This window comes from Glandiceps talaboti, chromosome 15 (assembly GCF_964340395.1).
Source record: "Glandiceps talaboti chromosome 15, keGlaTala1.1, whole genome shotgun sequence".
NCBI lineage: Eukaryota > Metazoa > Hemichordata > Enteropneusta > Spengelidae > Glandiceps > Glandiceps talaboti.
In genome coordinates, this window is record NC_135563.1 from 3,229,684 (window position 1) to 3,251,155 (window position 21,472).

General features: G+C 37.4%; 1 protein-coding gene across 1 annotated transcript; it reads right to left on the reverse strand.

Annotated features, from left to right (window-relative positions):
- Positions 1-1,956: 1,956 nt before the first annotated feature.
- LOC144446834 (interferon-induced helicase C domain-containing protein 1-like) lies at positions 1,957-20,985 on the reverse strand. The gene is made up of 8 exons (XM_078136676.1): positions 20,799-20,985; positions 17,308-17,724; positions 16,210-16,403; positions 15,402-15,648; positions 6,098-6,289; positions 4,806-5,065; positions 3,765-4,076; positions 1,957-2,439 (listed from the first exon to the last, which is right to left on the reverse strand). Exons 1-8 carry the CDS (start codon positions 20,887-20,889, stop codon positions 1,957-1,959), a joined length of 2,196 nt encoding a protein of 731 aa, XP_077992802.1. The 5' UTR covers positions 20,890-20,985.
- Positions 20,986-21,472: the final 487 nt, after the last annotated feature.

The window sequence follows — 21,472 nt, forward strand, 5'->3', positions numbered from 1 at the left end:
TGAAATCTATGAACATAGACTGAACATCTGCACAGATGAGTGTTCATCACTGTATATCTATAATTAAATCAAATTATTATTATTTTCAAGTATTGATAAGTTCTGTTTGTGAAGGACTTTAAAAAACCTTACAAAATATCAATTGTCCAATAAAAGGTAACACTACATTATATCAATTGTCCAATAAAAGGTAACACTACATTATATCAATTGTCCAATAAAAGGTAACACTACATTATAGCAATTGTCCAATAAAAGGTAACACTACATTATAGCAATTGTCCAATAAAAGGTAACACTACATAATATCAATTGTCCAATAAAGGGTAACACTACATAATATCAATTGTCCAATAAAAGGTAACTCTACATAATATCAATTGTCCAATAAAAGGTAACACTACATAATATCAATTGTCCAATGTATGTATCATGACAACAATGAACATGCACATGTGTGTCATAGAACACTGTCCTAGTACCAACTTTGAACAAGATCTGTTCAAACATGTCTGAGTTATGGCTTTGGACATGGAAAATTCACAAACAAAATGGCTGCCAGGCAGCCATATCGGATTGTATCACAACGAAAATGGATATGCACATGTATGTCATAGAACACTGTGTTAATACCAACTTTGAATGAGATCTGTTCAAGCATGTCTGAGTTATGGCTTTGGACATGGAAAATTCGCAAACAAAATTGGATCATATCACAACAATGAGCATGCACATGCATGTCATATAACATTCTCCTAATAGCAACTTTGAATGAGATCTGTTCAAACATGTCTAAGTTATGGCTTTGGACATGGAAAATTCGCAAACAAAATGGCTGCCAGGCAGACATATTGGATCGTATCATAAAACAAATTGACGTGCATATGTATGCCATAGCATGTTGCCCTTGTACCAAGTTTGAAAAAAATCGGTCCAGGCATCTCCAAGAAACGGCTGGGGATGGACGGACGGATGGACGGATGGATACACGGATGGACGCAAGGACGCACGGACAGACGGAACCCAATCCATAACAATCTAGTACACAAACTTGGTCAATGTTTGAGTGATCGAGGGCCGAAGACCCGAGCCTTCAACCCTCGATATCAGTATGCGATTATAATTTATAGTAGTATTGCGCCGGATCGGAGTGTGGCAACAACTTAAGTTTAGATAGAAATTTTTGGGGAAAAGGCGCAAGCGACTGTCGACAGTCTAACCATTACATAACACATGCCACAACGTCTTCACATAACAGATTGCAAAATTTAAAAGTATGATTCAAAAGAAAAAATACATAAAAAACTGCCAAGTGCACCACATCATGAAATCAAAACAACAAAAAACAATACAGGGCACATTGAGACCCAACCACTTCATTTTACCACTATCACCTTCATCACAAACTTGGTCAATGTTTACATACATACTAGTAATATTTTAAATCAAAATATCACCCCTTCATCAATTTTTTAATGTATGGAGAATTTATGATATTTAGACATCATTATCAAAGTCTTAATCATTCAGTAATATTCATGTGTCTACACTGAGAAACGACCAAACATTTTCAAAAGTGCTGTGATTCTTCTTCTGTGGGTCCACTGCACTGCATTCACAGTGTGAGAGTGAAAGCAGTAGACCCAAACAAGAACGTCACAACACTTTTGAAAATTTTGGGCTGTTGTTGAGTGTGGGCATATTAATGTATTGACAGAAGTACATTATTATTATTATAGCCATCAATGCTCATCTACACAGCTCTGAGGATCTGAGTTTTTACATCATTGTACTCATTTCTAGTAAATGGTAATGTCATGGGGATTTTAAATTCTCATTCAAAAGTTGGTTTATAGTACATACTGTTAATACTTCAAAACTGTTTATGTTCTGAATGAAATGTTAGATGGAAAGTTGTAAATTTTACGAGATTGTTGCTGACCAGTACAGTTTATTTTACTCGGTTTGCTTGATATCAGCTAAAGGAACATTCAACTTCTTTTCTATGAACTCCATGAAATCCAAAGCTTGAATGTCAAAGGGTACATCTTTCCACTTCTTAGGTGTTAAAATAAAGCCTGTTTGGAATTTTAGACCAAAATATTTGATACTCAAACAAGGCAGCAGGGCTCCCTTGTGTAAGATCATCGAACCCCAATCCTTTTCACACTTTTTACATAATATTTTACCAACACATGTGATCTGACCATACTCCATTGCTGGAAATTCTTTCACTGTGAATTTTTCTTGAAATTCTTCATTTGGGTTGACATGATGCATATCTTCAATTTTACGGATTTCGCTAGCACTACAAGCCATGGTGTTGCACTTACGGCAATGGAGATTTGCTGTTGCTACGAGACTTACTCGCTTCTTTGCCCGCACTGATGCTGCTTGGATTTTGCGATTGTTTAGTGCTGTTACTTGTAGTTTTTTAATCTGAGAATGAAAAAAAAGAAGATGTACACTGCATGAATGTTTATAGCCATCAAAAGTAATCATTGTTAATAGCATTAGACAGAATGATCCATACCTTGGTGAAGGATAATTGTCCCATACTGTTTCCATCATTCACTGCTATATTCAATGATTTAATAACCTAGCACACAAGCACCACAAGTAAACTTTGTTCATTTAGGACAAACCCTTCCTCTTAACAAACAATCACAAGTATGACATCACACTTTATACATGATGTAAACCATAATGCAAAATGTAGCTAGGATTGATGCAATGTAAACATGTAGAAACCAAATACGACTAGAAACCCAGCACTATATATCATATTAGCAGTAAATTTTAATAAACTTATCAACATCTCAATAGTCAATGCAGATCCTGTTATCGTTGAAGGAGTGATAATTGCCTATTAACTTTTGAAAAAAGTACGAAAATGAAGTTCAACAAATCACATTGATGCCAGACCCCCTCCCTCCCTAAATGAACAAAGTTTGTTTCTTGGGCTTGTGTGACATAGTGCAATCGACCGTTAACCAATTAAGGTAATAAAAGTATAGAACACTTTCCTAATTTCTCAGCTCTCTCTTATTGGAATGAACAATACACTTCAAAAAATTCTAATTATCTCAATAGTATCAAAAACAGTCAGTCACCCATCTTCAGATTTATCAAATTTTAGTTAAGCATTTCCAAAGACTATACAAGTATTCATTGATCTTTAAACCTTCATGTGCAGTTTTTGTTCAGGCGTTAACATCATGTTAATAGCATAACGGAGAAATCCAGTCCAATTTTGTATGTTATAGCATATTTTTTGTGTAAAACCATCATAAGATGTTTATGAAAGTCAGACACACTTTTAATTAATCTTGAGAACTGCATGACGTGTTCCATCAATAACTAAAGTCTATGAAAACTGTACCTTTACAGAAGTAAGTTTATATTTAGCACACTTTTGCAGAATAGTTACAAAAGATTATTTTGGACACATTCTACATTTGGTGGAATGTGAGTTTTTAGTTTGGATAACTTTGTACATATCCTAGTTTCTGACATTTGACAATCCATCTTATTTTCTTCTGGTTTAAGAGTTAAGATGATCTTTGAATTATCGCCATATGAAAATCTGTAATATGTACAAGATGTTTTGTGATTTTCACATCCAAATTGACATATCAAAATCATGTAATAATAATAGTAATAACTGTATTGTAACTTTATTCATATTAACAGACATCAGCATAGAATAAAGTAAAGGATAAAGAATTAAAGTAATGGTCACAACAGATTATTTCTACACTTACATCCTTCATAAATTCTTCTTTTTTGAATTTCTGGACCGAGTCTACTGCACTCTTTTCCAGTTTCTCCTTGTACATGTTACTCAGTTCTCTCTCTGCAGCCCCTGAGCTTTTGCCAGCAACAAGGGTGTAAGAGCTATCCTCAGCACGAGCTCTTCCACGGGCTTGTACCATTGCTATCTCATTGGTGACAAGATTGTATCGGATCACAATGTTACATTCTGGGATGTCAAGTCCTTCTTCTGCTACAGTTGTTGCTATCAGACAATTCAGTTCACCATCTCGAAACTTACGAATGATATCTTGTTGTTCTTTCTAAATTTGAAATTAAGAATAAAATTTGCAATGTTATACAATATAACTGAAAGTATCAAGCATACATTTTATTTCTTGAAACTCCAAAGAAAAACCCACACCAGTGTGAAACCCAACTGTTCAAAATGAGATCAACTTGGAAAAACATACTTGTACTACTTTTTAACTTTGCAGCAATCAAACTAGTATGTAGAGTACAAATCCTAAAATATAACAGACAAATTGGCTATGATTTTTTTACCATAATTTGACACACACAGACATACATACATAGAGACAGACAGACAGACAGACAGACAGACAGACAGACAGACAGACAGACAGACACACACACACACACACACACACACACACACACACACACACACTGAATGTTTATGAGCTTCAATTAAAGGAGGATTAGGGGATTACAATTTTACATGTACAAGTGGTCAACTTTGGTCCCCCCCCCCCCCCAAATACACACACACACACACACACACACACACACACACACACACACACACACACACACACACACACACACACACACACACACACCTCTGTCAATTTTCATGACAGTGGACATGTCACAAAGAATGACACAATAAATACAAATAAGGAGTCACTGAGTTATATTAATTCTTACTCCATAGATACCACCTAGCTATATGAGCCAGCACTCACTACAATCAAACTAATGAGGGCAGTATGATAGGTCAAGGTACTTCTGTGGAAATATTCATTTACCTGTGTCATTGCAGCACTTTTACTACTACTTGTTGTACCAGTTCCTGTCAATCTCTCAACTTTCAGAATCTTCTTCAATTTTGGTGTGTCTTGAATCCATGAAACGAGTGCTTTGGTTGACTGACGAGTACGTGTAAAAATAATACAGCGAGCATTTATCTTGTCTGTGTACTCTTCCAAGATTTGATTCTTTAACTTCAACAACTTTGGGTTTTCAAATTCCTTCTTCTTGCTCAGTTTCATCAGTTTCACAAGACGTCCTACAAACAGAAAACAATAGAGTTGTCATCTGTACTCCAACATCAAAGTCACCTGTAAGTTTAGTTATCTAATTTCCCACAACTGGCTATACATCTACATGACTGTATATATCATGTATGATCTGGTGTATTTCATTTTTGACATGACTTTCAGAGTCAAAATACAATAACTTTGCTCTTCGTTACCAAAAACATACATAATGTATCATTATTAAGCATTTGCCTTACCGAGTAATTGGAAATAGGGAAGTCATTCAATTTTTTCTTGTGCTCCAGCAAAAGTAGGATATTTATGTGTAATGAATCAGATAATATGAGAATATTAGTCTGTATGTGCATTTTTTGTTTCATTGTAAGCCTATCCCTCTACAGTGTAAATGTTTATATCATTCCCTGTAGAAGTCAAAATATGAGATTAAATAGGTCACAGTACACATGTATGTTTGTTAATTCATTTGTTATGCAGACATGCCCATTACTATGGTTACAGGAGGGGGGGGGGGGTGTGCGTGCACCATTATAACCTTTTCCATATGTATGGAAATTCAATTCATAGTATCCTTGTATAGCTTATATCTAGTTAGTAAACAGTGTTTGTCATTTTATTTCTATAACACATATCTAGTTAGTAAACAGTGTTTGTCATTTTATTTCTATAACACATATCTATTTAGTAAACAGTGTTTGTCATTTTATTTCTATAACACATATCTATTTAGTAAACAGTGTTTGTCATTTTATTTCTATAACACATATCTAGTTAGTAAACAGTGTTTGTCATTTTATTTTTATAACACATATCTAGTTAGTAAACAGTGTTTGTCATTTTATTTTTATAACACATATCTATTTAGTAAACAGTGTTTGTCATTTTATTTTTATAACACATATCTATTTAGTAAACAGTGTTTGTCATTTTATTTCTATAACACATATCTATTTAGTAAACAGTGTTTGTCATTTTATTTTTATAACATATCTACATTGTATTTAGTAAACAGTGTTTGTCATTTTATTTTCAATCCTTGTCACCTTCAAACAAGTCCATCAAAGCTTCATCTGTTGCATCAAATCCCTGTCTGCGTTCTTCTTCGCTGTCATAGAATTCCTCTAGATATTTGATGGCGTCTACCATACGAACACTGTCATTAATCAACAAGGCATCATTGTACTTTCTAAGGTGTTCTGATACAGTCATCATGGAGCGGTTTTCTTTTTGGACAGCTGTAACCAAACCAAAGAAATCAAATTGAATGTATCAAAGATTACTTGTACTGCTGCATGTGCATACTTGTGGTTTTTACATTGCAGTGTAATACACAAAACATTATTGCATACCTACATACAAATGATGGTGCACTCATTTCTTGTACACTAAAGTGTGATCATACAATGATTTTTGTAGAAATTTGCTGTTTCAGATATACATGTACATAGTATGCATTATGTAATAACAACAAAACCCCATGCCACATGAGTTCCAAAGTGGGTACTCAGGGGTAGTTTGACTCATGCTTGCAATGTTTTCTGCTGCACTTTCACTGACTATATATGCTTATGAAAGTATGACAACAGAGAACACTGCAGGCAGTGAGGGGTGAATGTATATACTACCATTGATAATTACAGGCAGTGAGGGGTGACTGTATATACTGCCATTGATAATTACAGGCAGTGAGGGGTGACTGTATATACTGCCATTGATAATTACAGGCAGTGAGGGGTAACTGTATATACTGCCATTGATAATTACAGGCAGTGAGGGGTGATTGTATGTACTACCATTGATAATTACAGGCAGGGAGGGGTGATTGTATGTACTACCATTGATAATTACAGGCAGTGAGGGGTGATTGTATATACTACCATTGATAATTACAGGCAGTGAGGGGTGACTGTATATACTACCATTGATAATTACAGCCAGTGAGGGGTGACTGTATATACTGCCATTGGTAATAACAGGCAGTGAGGGGTGACTGTATATACTACTATTGATAATTACAGGCAGTGAGGGGTGACTGTATATACTACCATTGATAATTACAGGCAGTGAGGGGTGATTGTATATACTGCCATTGATAATTACAGGCAGTGAGGGGTGATTGTATGTACTACCATTGATAATTACAGGCAGTGAGGGGTGACTGTATGTACTACCATTGATAATTACAGGCAGTGAGGGGTGACTGTATGTACTACCATTGATAATTACAGGCAGTGAGGGGTGACTGTATGTACTACCATTGATAATTACAGGCAGTGAGGGGTGACTGTATATACTACCATTGATAATTACAGGCAGTGAAGGGTGACTGTATATACTGCCATTGATAATTACAGGCAGTGAGGGGTGATTGTATGTACTACCATTGATAATTACAGGCAGTGAGGGGTGACTGTATGTACTACCATTGATAATTACAGGCAGTGAGGGGTGACTGTATATACTGCCATTGATAATTACAGGCAGTGAGGGGTGACTGTATATACTGCCATTGATAATTACAGGCAGTGAGGGGTGACTGTATGTACTACCATTGATAATTACAGGCAGTGAGGGGTGATCGTATATACTACCATTGATAATTACAGGCAGTGAGGGATGATTGTATGTACTACCATTGATAATTACAGGCAGTGAGGGGTGATTGTATGTACTACCATTGATAATTACAGGCAGTGAGGGGTGATTGTATGTACTACCATTGATAATTACAGGCAGTGAGGGGTGACTGTATGTACTACCATTGATAATTACAGGCAGTGAGGGGTGATCGTATATACTACCATTGATAATTACAGGCAGTGAGGGGTGATTGTATGTACTACCATTGATAATTACAGCCAGTGAGGGGTGACTGTATGTACTACCATTGATAATTACAGGCAGTGAGGGGTGACTATATATACTGCCATTGATAATTACAGGCAGTGAGGGGTGACTGTATATACTACCATTGATAATTACAGGCAGTGAGGGGTGATTGTATATACTGCCATTGATAATTACAGGCAGTGAGGGGTGATTGTATGTACTACCATTGATAATTACAGGCAGTGAGGGGTGACTGTATGTACTACCATTGATAATTACAGGCAGTGAGGGATGACTGTATGTACTACCATTGATAATTACAGGCAGTGAGGGGTGACTGTATGTACTACCATTGATAATTACAGGCAGTGAGGGGTGACTGTATATACTACCATTGATAATTACAGGCAGTGAGGGGTGATTGTATATACTACCATTGATAATAACAGGCAGTGAGGGGTGACTGTATATACTACTATTGATAATTACAGGCAGTGAGGGGTGACTGTATATACTACCATTGATAATTACAGGCAGTGAGGGGTGATTGTATATACTGCCATTGATAATTACAGGCAGTGAGGGGTGATTGTATGTACTACCATTGATAATTACAGGCAGTGAGGGGTGACTGTATGTACTACCATTGATAATTACAGGCAGTGAGGGGTGACTGTATGTACTACCATTGATAATTACAGGCAGTGAGGGGTGACTGTATGTACTACCATTGATAATTACAGGCAGTGAGGGGTGACTGTATATACTACCATTGATAATTACAGGCAGTGAAGGGTGACTGTATATACTGCCATTGATAATTACAGGCAGTGAGGGGTGATTGTATGTACTACCATTGATAATTACAGGCAGTGAGGGGTGACTGTATGTACTACCATTGATAATTACAGGCAGTGAGGGGTGACTGTATATACTGCCATTGATAATTACAGGCAGTGAGGGGTGACTGTATATACTGCCATTGATAATTACAGGCAGTGAGGGGTGATTGTATGTACTACCATTGATAATTACAGGCAGTGAGGGGTGACTGTATGTACTACCATTGATAATTACAGGCAGTGAGGGATGACTGTATGTACTACCATTGATAATTACAGGCAGTGAGGGGTGACTGTATGTACTACCATTGATAATTACAGGCAGTGAGGGGTGACTGTATATACTACCATTGATAATTACAGGCAGTGAGGGGTGATTGTATATACTACCATTGATAATAACAGGCAGTGAGGGGTGACTGTATATACTACTATTGATAATTACAGGCAGTGAGGGGTGACTGTATATACTACCATTGATAATTACAGGCAGTGAGGGGTGATTGTATATACTGCCATTGATAATTACAGGCAGTGAGGGGTGATTGTATGTACTACCATTGATAATTACAGGCAGTGAGGGGTGACTGTATGTACTACCATTGATAATTACAGGCAGTGAGGGGTGACTGTATGTACTACCATTGATAATTACAGGCAGTGAGGGGTGACTGTATGTACTACCATTGATAATTACAGGCAGTGAGGGGTGACTGTATATACTACCATTGATAATTACAGGCAGTGAAGGGTGACTGTATATACTGCCATTGATAATTACAGGCAGTGAGGGGTGATTGTATGTACTACCATTGATAATTACAGGCAGTGAGGGGTGACTGTATGTACTACCATTGATAATTACAGGCAGTGAGGGGTGACTGTATATACTGCCATTGATAATTACAGGCAGTGAGGGGTGACTGTATATACTGCCATTGATAATTACAGGCAGTGAGGGGTGACTGTATGTACTACCATTGATAATTACAGGCAGTGAGGGGTGATCGTATATACTACCATTGATAATTACAGGCAGTGAGGGATGATTGTATGTACTACCATTGATAATTACAGGCAGTGAGGGGTGATTGTATGTACTACCATTGATAATTACAGGCAGTGAGGGGTGATTGTATGTACTACCATTGATAATTACAGGCAGTGAGGGGTGACTGTATGTACTACCATTGATAATTACAGGCAGTGAGGGGTGATCGTATATACTACCATTGATAATTACAGGCAGTGAGGGGTGATTGTATGTACTACCATTGATAATTACAGCCAGTGAGGGGTGACTGTATGTACTACCATTGATAATTACAGGCAGTGAGGGGTGACTATATATACTGCCATTGATAATTACAGGCAGTGAGGGGTGATTGTATGTACTGCCATTGATAATTACAGGCAGTGAGGGGTGATTGTATATACTACCATTGATAATTACAGGCAGGGAGGGGTGATTGTATGTACTACCATTGATAATTACAGGCAGTGAGGGGTGACTGTATGTACTACCATTGATAATTACAGGCAGTGAGGGGTGATTGTATATACTGCCATTGATAATTACAGGCAGTGAGGGGTGACTGTATATACTGCCATTGATAATTACAGGCAGTGAGGGGTGACTGTATATACTACCATTGATAATTACAGGCAGTGAGGGGTGACTGTATATACTGCCATTGATAATTACAGGCAGTGAGGGGTGATTGTATATACTACCATTGATAATTACAGGCAGTGAGGGGTGACTGTATATACTACCATTGATAATTACAGGCAGGGAGGGGTGATTGTATGTACTGCCATTGATAATTACAGGCAGTGAGGGGTGACTGTATATACTGCCATTGATAATTACAGGCAGTGAGGGGTGACTGTATGTACTACCATTGATAATTACAGGCAGTGAGGGGTGATCGTATATACTACCATTGATAATTACAGGCAGTGAGGGGTGATTGTATGTACTACCATTGATAATTACAGGCAGTGAGGGGTGATTGTATGTACTACCATTGATAATTACAGGCAGTGAGGGGTGATTGTATGTACTACCATTGATAATTACAGGCAGTGAGGGGTGACTGTATGTACTACCATTGATAATTACAGGCAGTGAGGGGTGATCGTATATACTACCATTGATAATTACAGGCAGTGAGGGGTGACTGTATATACTACCATTGATAATTACAGGCAGTGAGGGGTGACTGTATGTACTACCATTGATAATTACAGGCAGTGAGGGGTGACTATATATACTGCCATTGATAATTACAGGCAGTGAGGGGTGATTGTATGTACTGCCATTGATAATTACAGGCAGTGAGGGGTGATTGTATATACTACCATTGATAATTACAGGCAGGGAGGGGTGATTGTATGTACTACCATTGATAATTACAGGCAGTGAGGGGTGATTGTATGTACTACTATTGATAATTACAGGCAGTGAGGGGTGATTGTATATACTGCCATTGATAATTACAGGCAGTGAGGGGTGACTGTATATACTGCCATTGATAATTACAGGCAGTGAGGGGTGATTGTATATACTGCCATTGATAATTACAGGCAGTGAGGGGTGACTGTATATACTACCATTGATAATTACAGGCAGTGAGGGGTGATTGTATATACTGCCATTGATAATTACAGGCAGTGAGGGGTGATTGTATTTACTACCATTGATAATTACAGGCAGTGAGGGGTGACTTTATGTACTACCATTGATAATTACAGGCAGTGAGGGGTGATTGTATGTACTACCATTGATAATTACAGGCAGTGAGGGGTGATTGTATATACTACCATTGATAATTACAGGCAGTGAGGGGTGACTGTATATACTACCATTGATAATTACAGGCAGTGAGGGGTGATTTTATATACTACCATTGATAATTACAGGCAGTGAGGGGTGATTGTATGTACTACCATTGATAATTACAGGCAGTGAGGGGTGATTGTATATACTACCATTGATAATTACAGGCAGTGAGGGGTGATTGTATATACTGCCATTGATAATTACAGGCAGTGAGGGGTGACTGTATATACTACCATTGATAATTACAGGCAGTGAGGGGTGATTGTATATACTGCCATTGATAATTACAGGCAGTGAGGGGTGATTGTATATACTACCATTGATAATTACAGGCAGTGAGGGGTGACTGTATATACTACTATTGATAATTACAGGCAGTGAGGGGTGATTGTATATACTACCATTGATAATTACAGGCAGTGAGGGGTGACTGTATATACTACCATTGATAATTACAGGCAGTGAGGGGTGACTGTATATACTACCATTGATAATTACAGGCAGTGAGGGGTGATTGTATATACTGCCATTGATAATTACAGGCAGTGAGGGGTGACTGTATATACTACCATTGATAATTACAGGCAGTGAGGGGTGACTGTATATACTACCATTGATAATTACAGGCAGTGAGGGGTGATTGTATATACTGCCATTGATAATTACAGGCAGTGAGGGGTGACTGTATATACTACCATTGATAATTACAGGCAGTGAGGGGTGACTGTATATACTACCATTGATAATTACAGGCAGTGAGGGGTGACTGTATATACTACCATTGATAATTACAGGCAGGGAGGGGTACTGTATATACTACCATTGATAATTACAGGCAGTGAGGGGTGACTGTATATACTACTATTGATAATTACAGGCAGTGAGGGGTGACTGTATATACTGCCATTGATAATTACAGGCAGGGAGGGGTGATTGTATATACTGCCATTGATAATTACAGGCAGGGAGGGGTACTGTATATACTACCATTGATAATTACAGGCAGGGAGGGGTGATTGTATATACTGCCATTGATAATTACAGGCAGGGAGGGGTACTGTATATACTACCATTGATAATTACAGGCAGTGAGGGGTGACTGTATATACTACTATTGATAATTACAGGCAGTGAGGGGTGATTGTATATACTACCATTGATAATTACAGGCAGTGAGGGGTGACTATATACTGCCATTGATAATTACAGGCAGTGAGGGGTGACTGTATATACTGCCATTGATAATTACAGGCAGTGAGGGGTGACTGTATATACTGCCATTGATAATTACAGGCAGTGAGGGGTGACTATATATACTGCCATTGATAATTACAGGCAGTGAGGGGTGATTGTATGTACTACCATTGATAATTACAGGCAGGGAGGGGTGATTGTATGTACTGCCATTGATAATTACATGTAGGGAGGGGTGATTGTATGTACTACCATTGATAATTACAGGCAGTGAGGGGTGACTGTATATACTGCCATTGATAATTACAGGCAGTGAGGGGTGATTGTATATACTACCATTGATAATTACAGGCAGTGAGGGGTGATTGTATATACTGCCATTGATAATTACAGGCAGTGAGGGGTGACTGTATGTACTACCATTGATAATTACAGGCAGTGAGGGGTGACTGTATGTACTACCATTGATAATTACAGGCAGTGAGGGGTGACTGTATATACTACCATTGATAATTACAGGCAGTGAGGGGTGACTGTATGTACTACCATTGATAATTACAGGCAGTGAGGGGTGACTGTATGTACTACCATTGATAATTACAGGCAGTGAGGGGTGATTGTATATACTACCATTGATAATTACAGGCAGTGAGGGGTGATTGTATGTACTACCATTGATAATTACAGGCAGTGAGGGGTGATTGTATATACTACCATTGATAATTACAGGCAGTGAGGGGTGATTGTATATACTACCATTGATAATTACAGGCAGTGAGGGGTGACTGTATGTACTACCATTGATAATTACAGGCAGTGAGGGGTGATTGTATGTACTACCATTGATAATTACAGGCAGTGAGGGGTGACTGTATGTACTACCATTGATAATTACAGGCAGTGAGGGGTGACTGTATATACTACCATTGATAATTACAGGCAGTGAGGGGTGATTGTATGTACTACCATTGATAATTACAGGCAGTGAGGGGTGACTGTATATACTACCATTGATAATTACAGGCAGTGAGGGGTGATTGTATGTACTACCATTGATAATTACAGGCAGTGAGGGGTGATTGTATATACTACCATTGATAATTACAGGCAGTGAGGGGTGATTGTATATACTACCATTGATAATTACAGGCAGTGAGGGGTGACTGTATGTACTACCATTGATAATTACAGGCAGTGAGGGGTGATTGTATGTACTACCATTGATAATTACAGGCAGTGAGGGGTGACTGTATGTACTACCATTGATAATTACAGGCAGTGAGGGGTGATTGTATATACTACCATTGATAATTACAGGCAGTGAGGGGTGATTGTATATACTACCATTGATAATTACAGGCAGTGAGGGGTGATTGTATATACTACCATTGATAATTACAGGCAGTGAGGGGTGATTGTATATACTACCATTGATAATTACAGGCAGTGAGGGGTGACTGTATATACTACCATTGATAATTACAGGCAGTGAGGGGTGATTGTATATACTGCCATTGATAATTACAGGCAGTGAGGGGTGATTGTATATACTACCATTGATAATTACAGGCAGTGAGGGGTGACTGTATGTACTACCATTGATAATTACAGGCAGTGAGGGGTGACTGTATGTACTACCATTGATAATTACAGGCAGTGAGGGGTGACTGTATGTACTACCATTGATAATTACAGGCAGTGAGGGGTGACTGTATGTACTACCATTGATAATTACAGGCAGTGAGGGGTGACTGTATATACTACCATTGATAATTACAGGCAGTGAGGGGTGATTGTATGTACTACCATTGATAATTACAGGCAGTGAGGGGTGATTGTATATACTACCATTGATAATTACAGGCAGTGAGGGGTGACTGCATGTACTACCATTGATAATTACAGGCAGTGAGGGGTGATTGTATGTACTACCATTGATAATTACAGGCAGTGAGGGGTGACTGTATGTACTACCATTGATAATTACAGGCAGTGAGGGGTGATTGTATATACTACCATTGATAATTACAGGCAGTGAGGGGTGATTGTATGTACTACCATTGATAATTACAGGCAGTGAGGGGTGACTGTATGTACTACCATTGATAATTACAGGCAGTGAGGGGTGACTGTATATACTACCATTGATAATTACAGGCAGTGAGGGGTGACTGTATATACTGCCATTGATAATTACAGGCAGGGAGGGGTGACTGTATGTGAATGTATAGCATTGTCAAGGGTTAAATATAAGGTGAGCTGTGATCTAATCATCACCACTGAACTAAATGACATCTCTTGTCTTTTTTTCATAACCTAGCACCACTTTGTAGTATGTGTGTTTAATGGCAAGACTGTAATTTTCTTTTTGCAATTATTTAACATTAGAATTTAAAAATGTACTTTTGTAAAGTGATAAAATGATATGACCTCCATCCCTATTCATATCAAGTCAGTGAGCTCTGTTAAATTGAGTTGATGAACAAATGTTAGGATTTAGCCTTACAATTCAAACACTGACAGTGTCACACATGTTTACCTCACATACTATGAGTTGAGATATTTTCAACATCTGTATGATTTGATATTTCTATTCACAAAATGATACTACTGGTTTAGTAGTAACTAGATACTTACCAATACTGTTCAGACTAGTAATATACTGCTCATACATCTGAGTACCAAAATCAGATCTGTTTTTGTATTCATCTGGCAACTTTTGTTGAATCTCTTTCATGATCTTCTTCAAGTCGTCACCAAAGGGATCCGTATCTCTGTCAGCAACTACTGCTACACATTTCTTAGGTTCATTGTTGTGTTGCTCTAGTTCCTCCTCCTGACGTGTGACAGTTTTCAGAACTGATGTATCCATGTTTGCACACAACTGTTAGATAAAAAAGCAACAATTTGAATTGTATCATGGTACATTGTATGTACATCAATGAAAAACAGGCTAGACAAATTGGTAGCTAAGTATGTATACAGTTTGAATGTCATATCTTTCCTTGTGGCCATAACATTATTAAGTATATTTATTGGTATTACTCATTTATATCTTTTCCACCAACTGTATAAACCCAGGGACTTGTCTTGATGTTACCATCTCAAGAAGATCTCTACACCACCAAGCCAACTTGCAGCCATTTGAATTCAAATACCCTTGGAAACACAGAAATGTGTTTTGAAATTGACATTACCACCAACAACTACAATGTACGTTAAAAATCTAAAACAATATCTTATATTAATTGACTGTCCTACTAATTAAAGTCATGTAGGGTCATGATTACCATCAGAGGTTTACATATAAGATCCACTTAATATAAACGAGTAGAAAATGGCTTGGATGTCTTGGGTGTTTGACTAATTTTGCACCTCATTGAATTTTTTCAAGAGATGGCTTGATTACCAAAACCATAAAAATTCTAGTGATAGGTTTCCTCACCTGTAGAATGTGTTGAATAGCTTTGTACTTGTCTTTAGCACCACCAACACCAAGAGATGCTGTAAGACCTAAGATCTGTGGCAAACCTGTCACTCCTTGCTCTATCTTCAATGTTAGATACTGACTCATTATGTTGTTATAAACTTCACCTTTCTGTGTATGGTGGCATTCATCAAAGATCAGAAGACTGAAATCTGTAGTACAAGGAATAGAATATATCATGTCATGACTAAACCTGCACTAGCTGCAACTGGCATATTTTGAATTGAATTGAATTGAAATTTATTTCCCACAAGAAATAAACATACAGAAAAGAAATAAATGATAACATCCAAAAGGAAAATGATTTCAAGTTGTGGGTGAGAGACTAGAAAATAGTTTTCGGAAAACTAATCGAGTCTAGCCACTCAATTTCAAAAGCATCGACTTGCATATCATAAAAAAATGTTGTGACTGTAGTTACTCAAATTAACACTGATTACACAGTCAGAAAACAATAAGAAAACAATTTTGTTTATCAAATAACCAAAGATATATCTTAATACTAGAAATTGATCAATTACTTATAAGAAAAGACATTACATCTGTTAATTAGTGTCAATAAAGTATAAATCTTGATGGAAAGATTGGTTTTGTATCTATCACTATGGGAGGGAGGGGGTCTGGCATCAATGTGATTGCTGTCTGCACGTCTAACCACATTTTGAAAACTTTCATGCCTTCAACGACAACAGGTTCTGTATTTACTACTGATATGTTGATAAGTTGATTAAAATTTACTATTATTACCAATAGTGCTAATGTGATATACATGTAAAGTGATGGCTTTCTAGTCAATATTTTAACATGACTTTGTTTATCATTTTTACATAATTCTATTGATCATAGTGGTGTGACTGTTGTGATTTTCACCATGGTTTACACCATATAATATGTATATAAACATGTCGATGTTGCACCTGTGAATGTTCAATTTAGGGGGAGGGGGAGGGCTTTTGGCCTAAATGAATTAAGTCACTCTGTTTATTGAGCTTGTGTGACATTATGCAATTGTCCTTATATATAATGATACATGTATGTGATAACAAATGTGCCTACCAGTAAGGTTGACTTTGTCATCATTCTCCTCAGCACCTTTCAGAGCATTCTCTAAAATCTGAGCTGTAAGTATGACAACATCGTTATCTTCTATCAACTGTTTGAAGGATAACTTTGCAGCTGTTTCTCCACACACTCTATTGACTCTATACTTGCACTGTAACTGACTGAACTCTTTCTTGTAGTGTTGTTCCACCAATGGTACTTTGTTGACAAGAAGTAAAACTTTACCACCAGGGTGACATTTCAGATGTTCATAGGTAACGAAGGCTGCTATTCTTGTTTTACCACTACCTGTTGGTGCACACACTATGGTGTTTTTACCACTTAATGCTGGTTCAGCTAATTCAGCCTGGTAGTCTCGCAATGAGATATCTGGTTCAACTCCTGTAGTATCACCTCTCTCTTTTTCAGAATCTGTAACAGACAAAAATATATACTGAAATCAGTGCTTGGAATGCAGTTATTAAAAGTAGATATCAAACAAGTCATTGAGAATGACATAGTCCCCGCTATGACTGGGTTTTAAGGAACTGGCAGTTTATGTTGTCAACTGCGCCAACAAAATGGCTGCAAGGCAGCCATATTGGATCGTACCACAACGAAAATGGATATGCACATATATTTCATAGAACACTGTCCTAATACCAACTTTGAATGAAATCTGTTCAAGCATGTCTGAGTTATGGCTTTGGACAAGGAAAATTCGCAAACAAAATGGCTGCTAGGCGGCCATATTTTATCGTATCATGAAACAAATTGACGTGCATATATATGTCATAGTATGTTGCCCCTGTACCAAATTTGAAAAAGATCGGTCCAGGCATCTCCAAGAAACGGCTCTAGACGGACGAACCGATGCACGGACGGACGGAACATAATCCATAAGTCCCTGTCCCGGACTTCGTCCGACAGGGACTAACAATCAATGTAGGGTAAACCTTTAGTTGGGGGGGGGGGGGTTGCTGAGGGAGGGGTCAACCAAAATAAGCTATATCTAATAAAAACTTCTAAAGTTATCAAAGCCAAAATTTTCCAAGGTTGTACATGAATGTTTTCAACAAGAGGTACTTTTACTATCATTGAAATAGTAGCCTGTGTTTTCATCAGAACTTGTGCAACATAAATTTGAAAGTAAATTGTTGTAGATTAAGTTAAAAAAAATATTGATTTTAGCCAGCTTAAGTGAGGGATGTCACCCATAATTCTATTACTATTATTACACAATTATTGTTATACAAAGGGTCAGCTGTTGGATCACCTGGAACAAAACAACATGATGGAAATAGAGGTAAATAAAGACATCTAGCCACTTTCACAACATCAGATTTTAATCAGATTTAGCATGCCACTGACTTGTTCCTGAAATATTCAGTCTAATGTGCACTTATTCGACCTAGAACTCTTGGCAGTAGTTGTGTTGTCGGCTATGCATGGGATCCAGAATTTACTGGAAAGTCTTGGCAGTATAGTTGTGTTGTCGGCTATGCATGGGATCCAGAATTTACTGGAAAGTCTTGGCAGTATAGTTGTGTTGTCGGCTATGCATGGGATCCAGAATTTACTGGAAAGTCTTGGCAGTAGTTGTGTTGTCGGCTATGCATGGGATCCAGAATTTACTGGAAAGTCTTGGCAGTAGTTGTGTTGTCGGCTATGCATGGGATCCAGAATTTACTGGAAAGTCTTGGCAGTATAGTTGTGTTGTTGGCTATGCATGGGATCCAGAATTTACTGGAAAGGCTACAATCCATGATTATCTCACCAAAACCAAAGAACCTGATTTCTAACGTCTAGTGTTCCCAGGGGTGCTCAACTCAGGAATATATCACAACTATATGTAACCCTAATCTTGACTCCCTAGTTCGATTACAAATGTGTATCTAATGGGCTGGCACTCCTTTATTCTATATCAATTGTATGTAATAATATTTCATAATTGTCCTACAAGTTCAATTTGACTGACCCAAAATTATCATCCCAACCCTCTTACATATTATTTGATACCAGATGGCTTTTTTTTGTATTTATTTGCCATGGTGTGTGGCTGATACAGAAATTATTGTCTGTCTTTGCCTGCCATCGGGTAATTATAATTCATAGCAGCTGCTATCAAATGATTCAGAATTTTCAGCTTTATTAGTGCATTACAGATACAATGTTCACTTCCTCTTTCCACTTTTTTTTTTAATTCTCCAGGGGGTAATATAATCCTAGCATGTAGTACAGGAAGTATAAGGTTTCATGAATTATGACAAATAGTCCAAAGTCATCATCTGTACAACACACCATAGGAGGTCAAAACTTAAAGCTTTCTGGTGGTCTACCATAATCTGCACATTCTATTTGCAGACTGTAAATACAAATGTACAATGTATATAGCATTAGGAAGCCTAGCAGGGAAATACACAGTACATGTATGTAGGGTCTGAGTAGACAGTTTATTCTTACTAGCATGGCTCAATATACAACACAAACTGAAAAGAAAGCTGTATAATTAGATTTTTTTCAACTTTTAGTGACCATCCAGCCCCAATTTCCCACTTTATGATGCCATTTTTTATTACACATCTTTTTCTTTTAAAATGTAATTATAATAAATATTATGACAATTATTAAAATCAACTTCTAATTTTAAGCTGCTCTCGGTCTTATGATCTACAGTATTTGTATTAGTTATAACTCATGCTCAATTTGCTTCGTATGCATTTTTTTCTCTTTTAGAATTGTTAAATTTGAATCATTCTCTTTTGAGTATTTGAGAAAACCCATTGAGGTGCAAAACTCATTGTGGCCTTTTATATAATATAGTTGTTGACTCAACTTAGCACAAGGAAAGATACATTATCAGGGATGTAGATAAGGGTTGGTACCTAGCTAAAACAACCTGCTACTTTGTAATTTTTTTGAAAGCTACTTTTTCAAGAATTTTCTAAAAGATTCTTTGTTTCAGGCATTAAATTTTCATTGTTGGGCAAGATTCTTGTTCACAGCCTTTGTGTACAACAATAATGTAGGTATGATCCCTTTAGTAACAGTTTGAAATGCTTACATCTTCAAAACTCCAGCAGTGGGACTGGGTAAGCCCTTCTTCTATACCTCCTCTCCCCTTCTACTCGGCCACTCCACTTCTACATATTACCACCATTTTTCCTGCTACTTTTAATTTAGCTAAATCCTTGATCATACACAACATTATGCACTATCACCTTTGAACTATGACCTCTCTTTTACAAATTGAAATTATTTAGCATACAGGCACTACATCATATTCCTTTGTGAATCCTGCTTTCTTTATATTCAACATTATAATAGTATGACAAATATATTAAATATCACAACTTGGTCATTCTCAATTCTTTATCTTGTTGCTATACACATATAGCTTACAGTACAGTACAGTACAGTACAGTACAGTACAGTACAGTACAGTACAGTACAATACAGTACAGTACAGTACAGTACAGTACAGTATTTCTAAACACTCCACCAACCTTCTTTTTGTTTTTCTTCAGGTTCCATTGATTTTTGTGTTTCATCTTCAGGACTATTTTCCTCTACAACATTGGCCATACCAATATTCATAGACACATTCTTTTCTTCAGAGACAGACTTGACTTTGGTCTCATCATTTTCACCATCAATGTTATCATCAAGTTCAACTACAAGTTCACATCCTTTATTGTATGCAGGCTTGGTCAGGTCATTGGAGACTGGGGAGTCACATCTCTGGGTGTTGTCACAAACTGTATCTTCCTCACGATTGTCTTCATTAAATGTGTCTGTAAAAGGAAACATGAAACATTGATCTCAAATTACACTTGCCATGAAATGTATCAAGTTTGGGAGTTGGACATGGCTAATAAATAGAAACAACTGTTACATTATTGTATTCATGAACACCATATAATAGCTAGTCTGTAAGGTGTGCCATGATGGGTGCCCTGAACACCATACATGTATAATAGCTAGTCTGGAAGGTGTGTCATGATGGGTGCCCTGAACACCATATAATAGCTAGTCTGTAAGGTGTGCCATGATGGGTGCCCTGAACACCATACATGTATAATAGCTAGTCTGGAAGGTGTGTCATGATGGGTGCCCTGAACACCATACATGTATAATAGCTAGTCTGGAAGGTGTGTCATGATGGGTGCCCTGAACACCA

Coding starts and splice junctions, on each gene's coding strand:
- LOC144446834 (XM_078136676.1), bottom strand. CDS start 20,889: ATGAATATTGGTATGGCCAATGTTGTAGAGGAAAATAGTCCTGAAGAT. Junction 15,649..16,209: donor CTATTCAACACATTCTACAG/GTGAGGAAACCT, acceptor TTTATCTAACAG/TTGTGTGCAAACATGGATAC. Junction 4,077..4,805: donor AAAGTGCTGCAATGACACAG/GTAAATGAATAT, acceptor TTTCAAATTTAG/AAAGAACAACAAGATATCAT.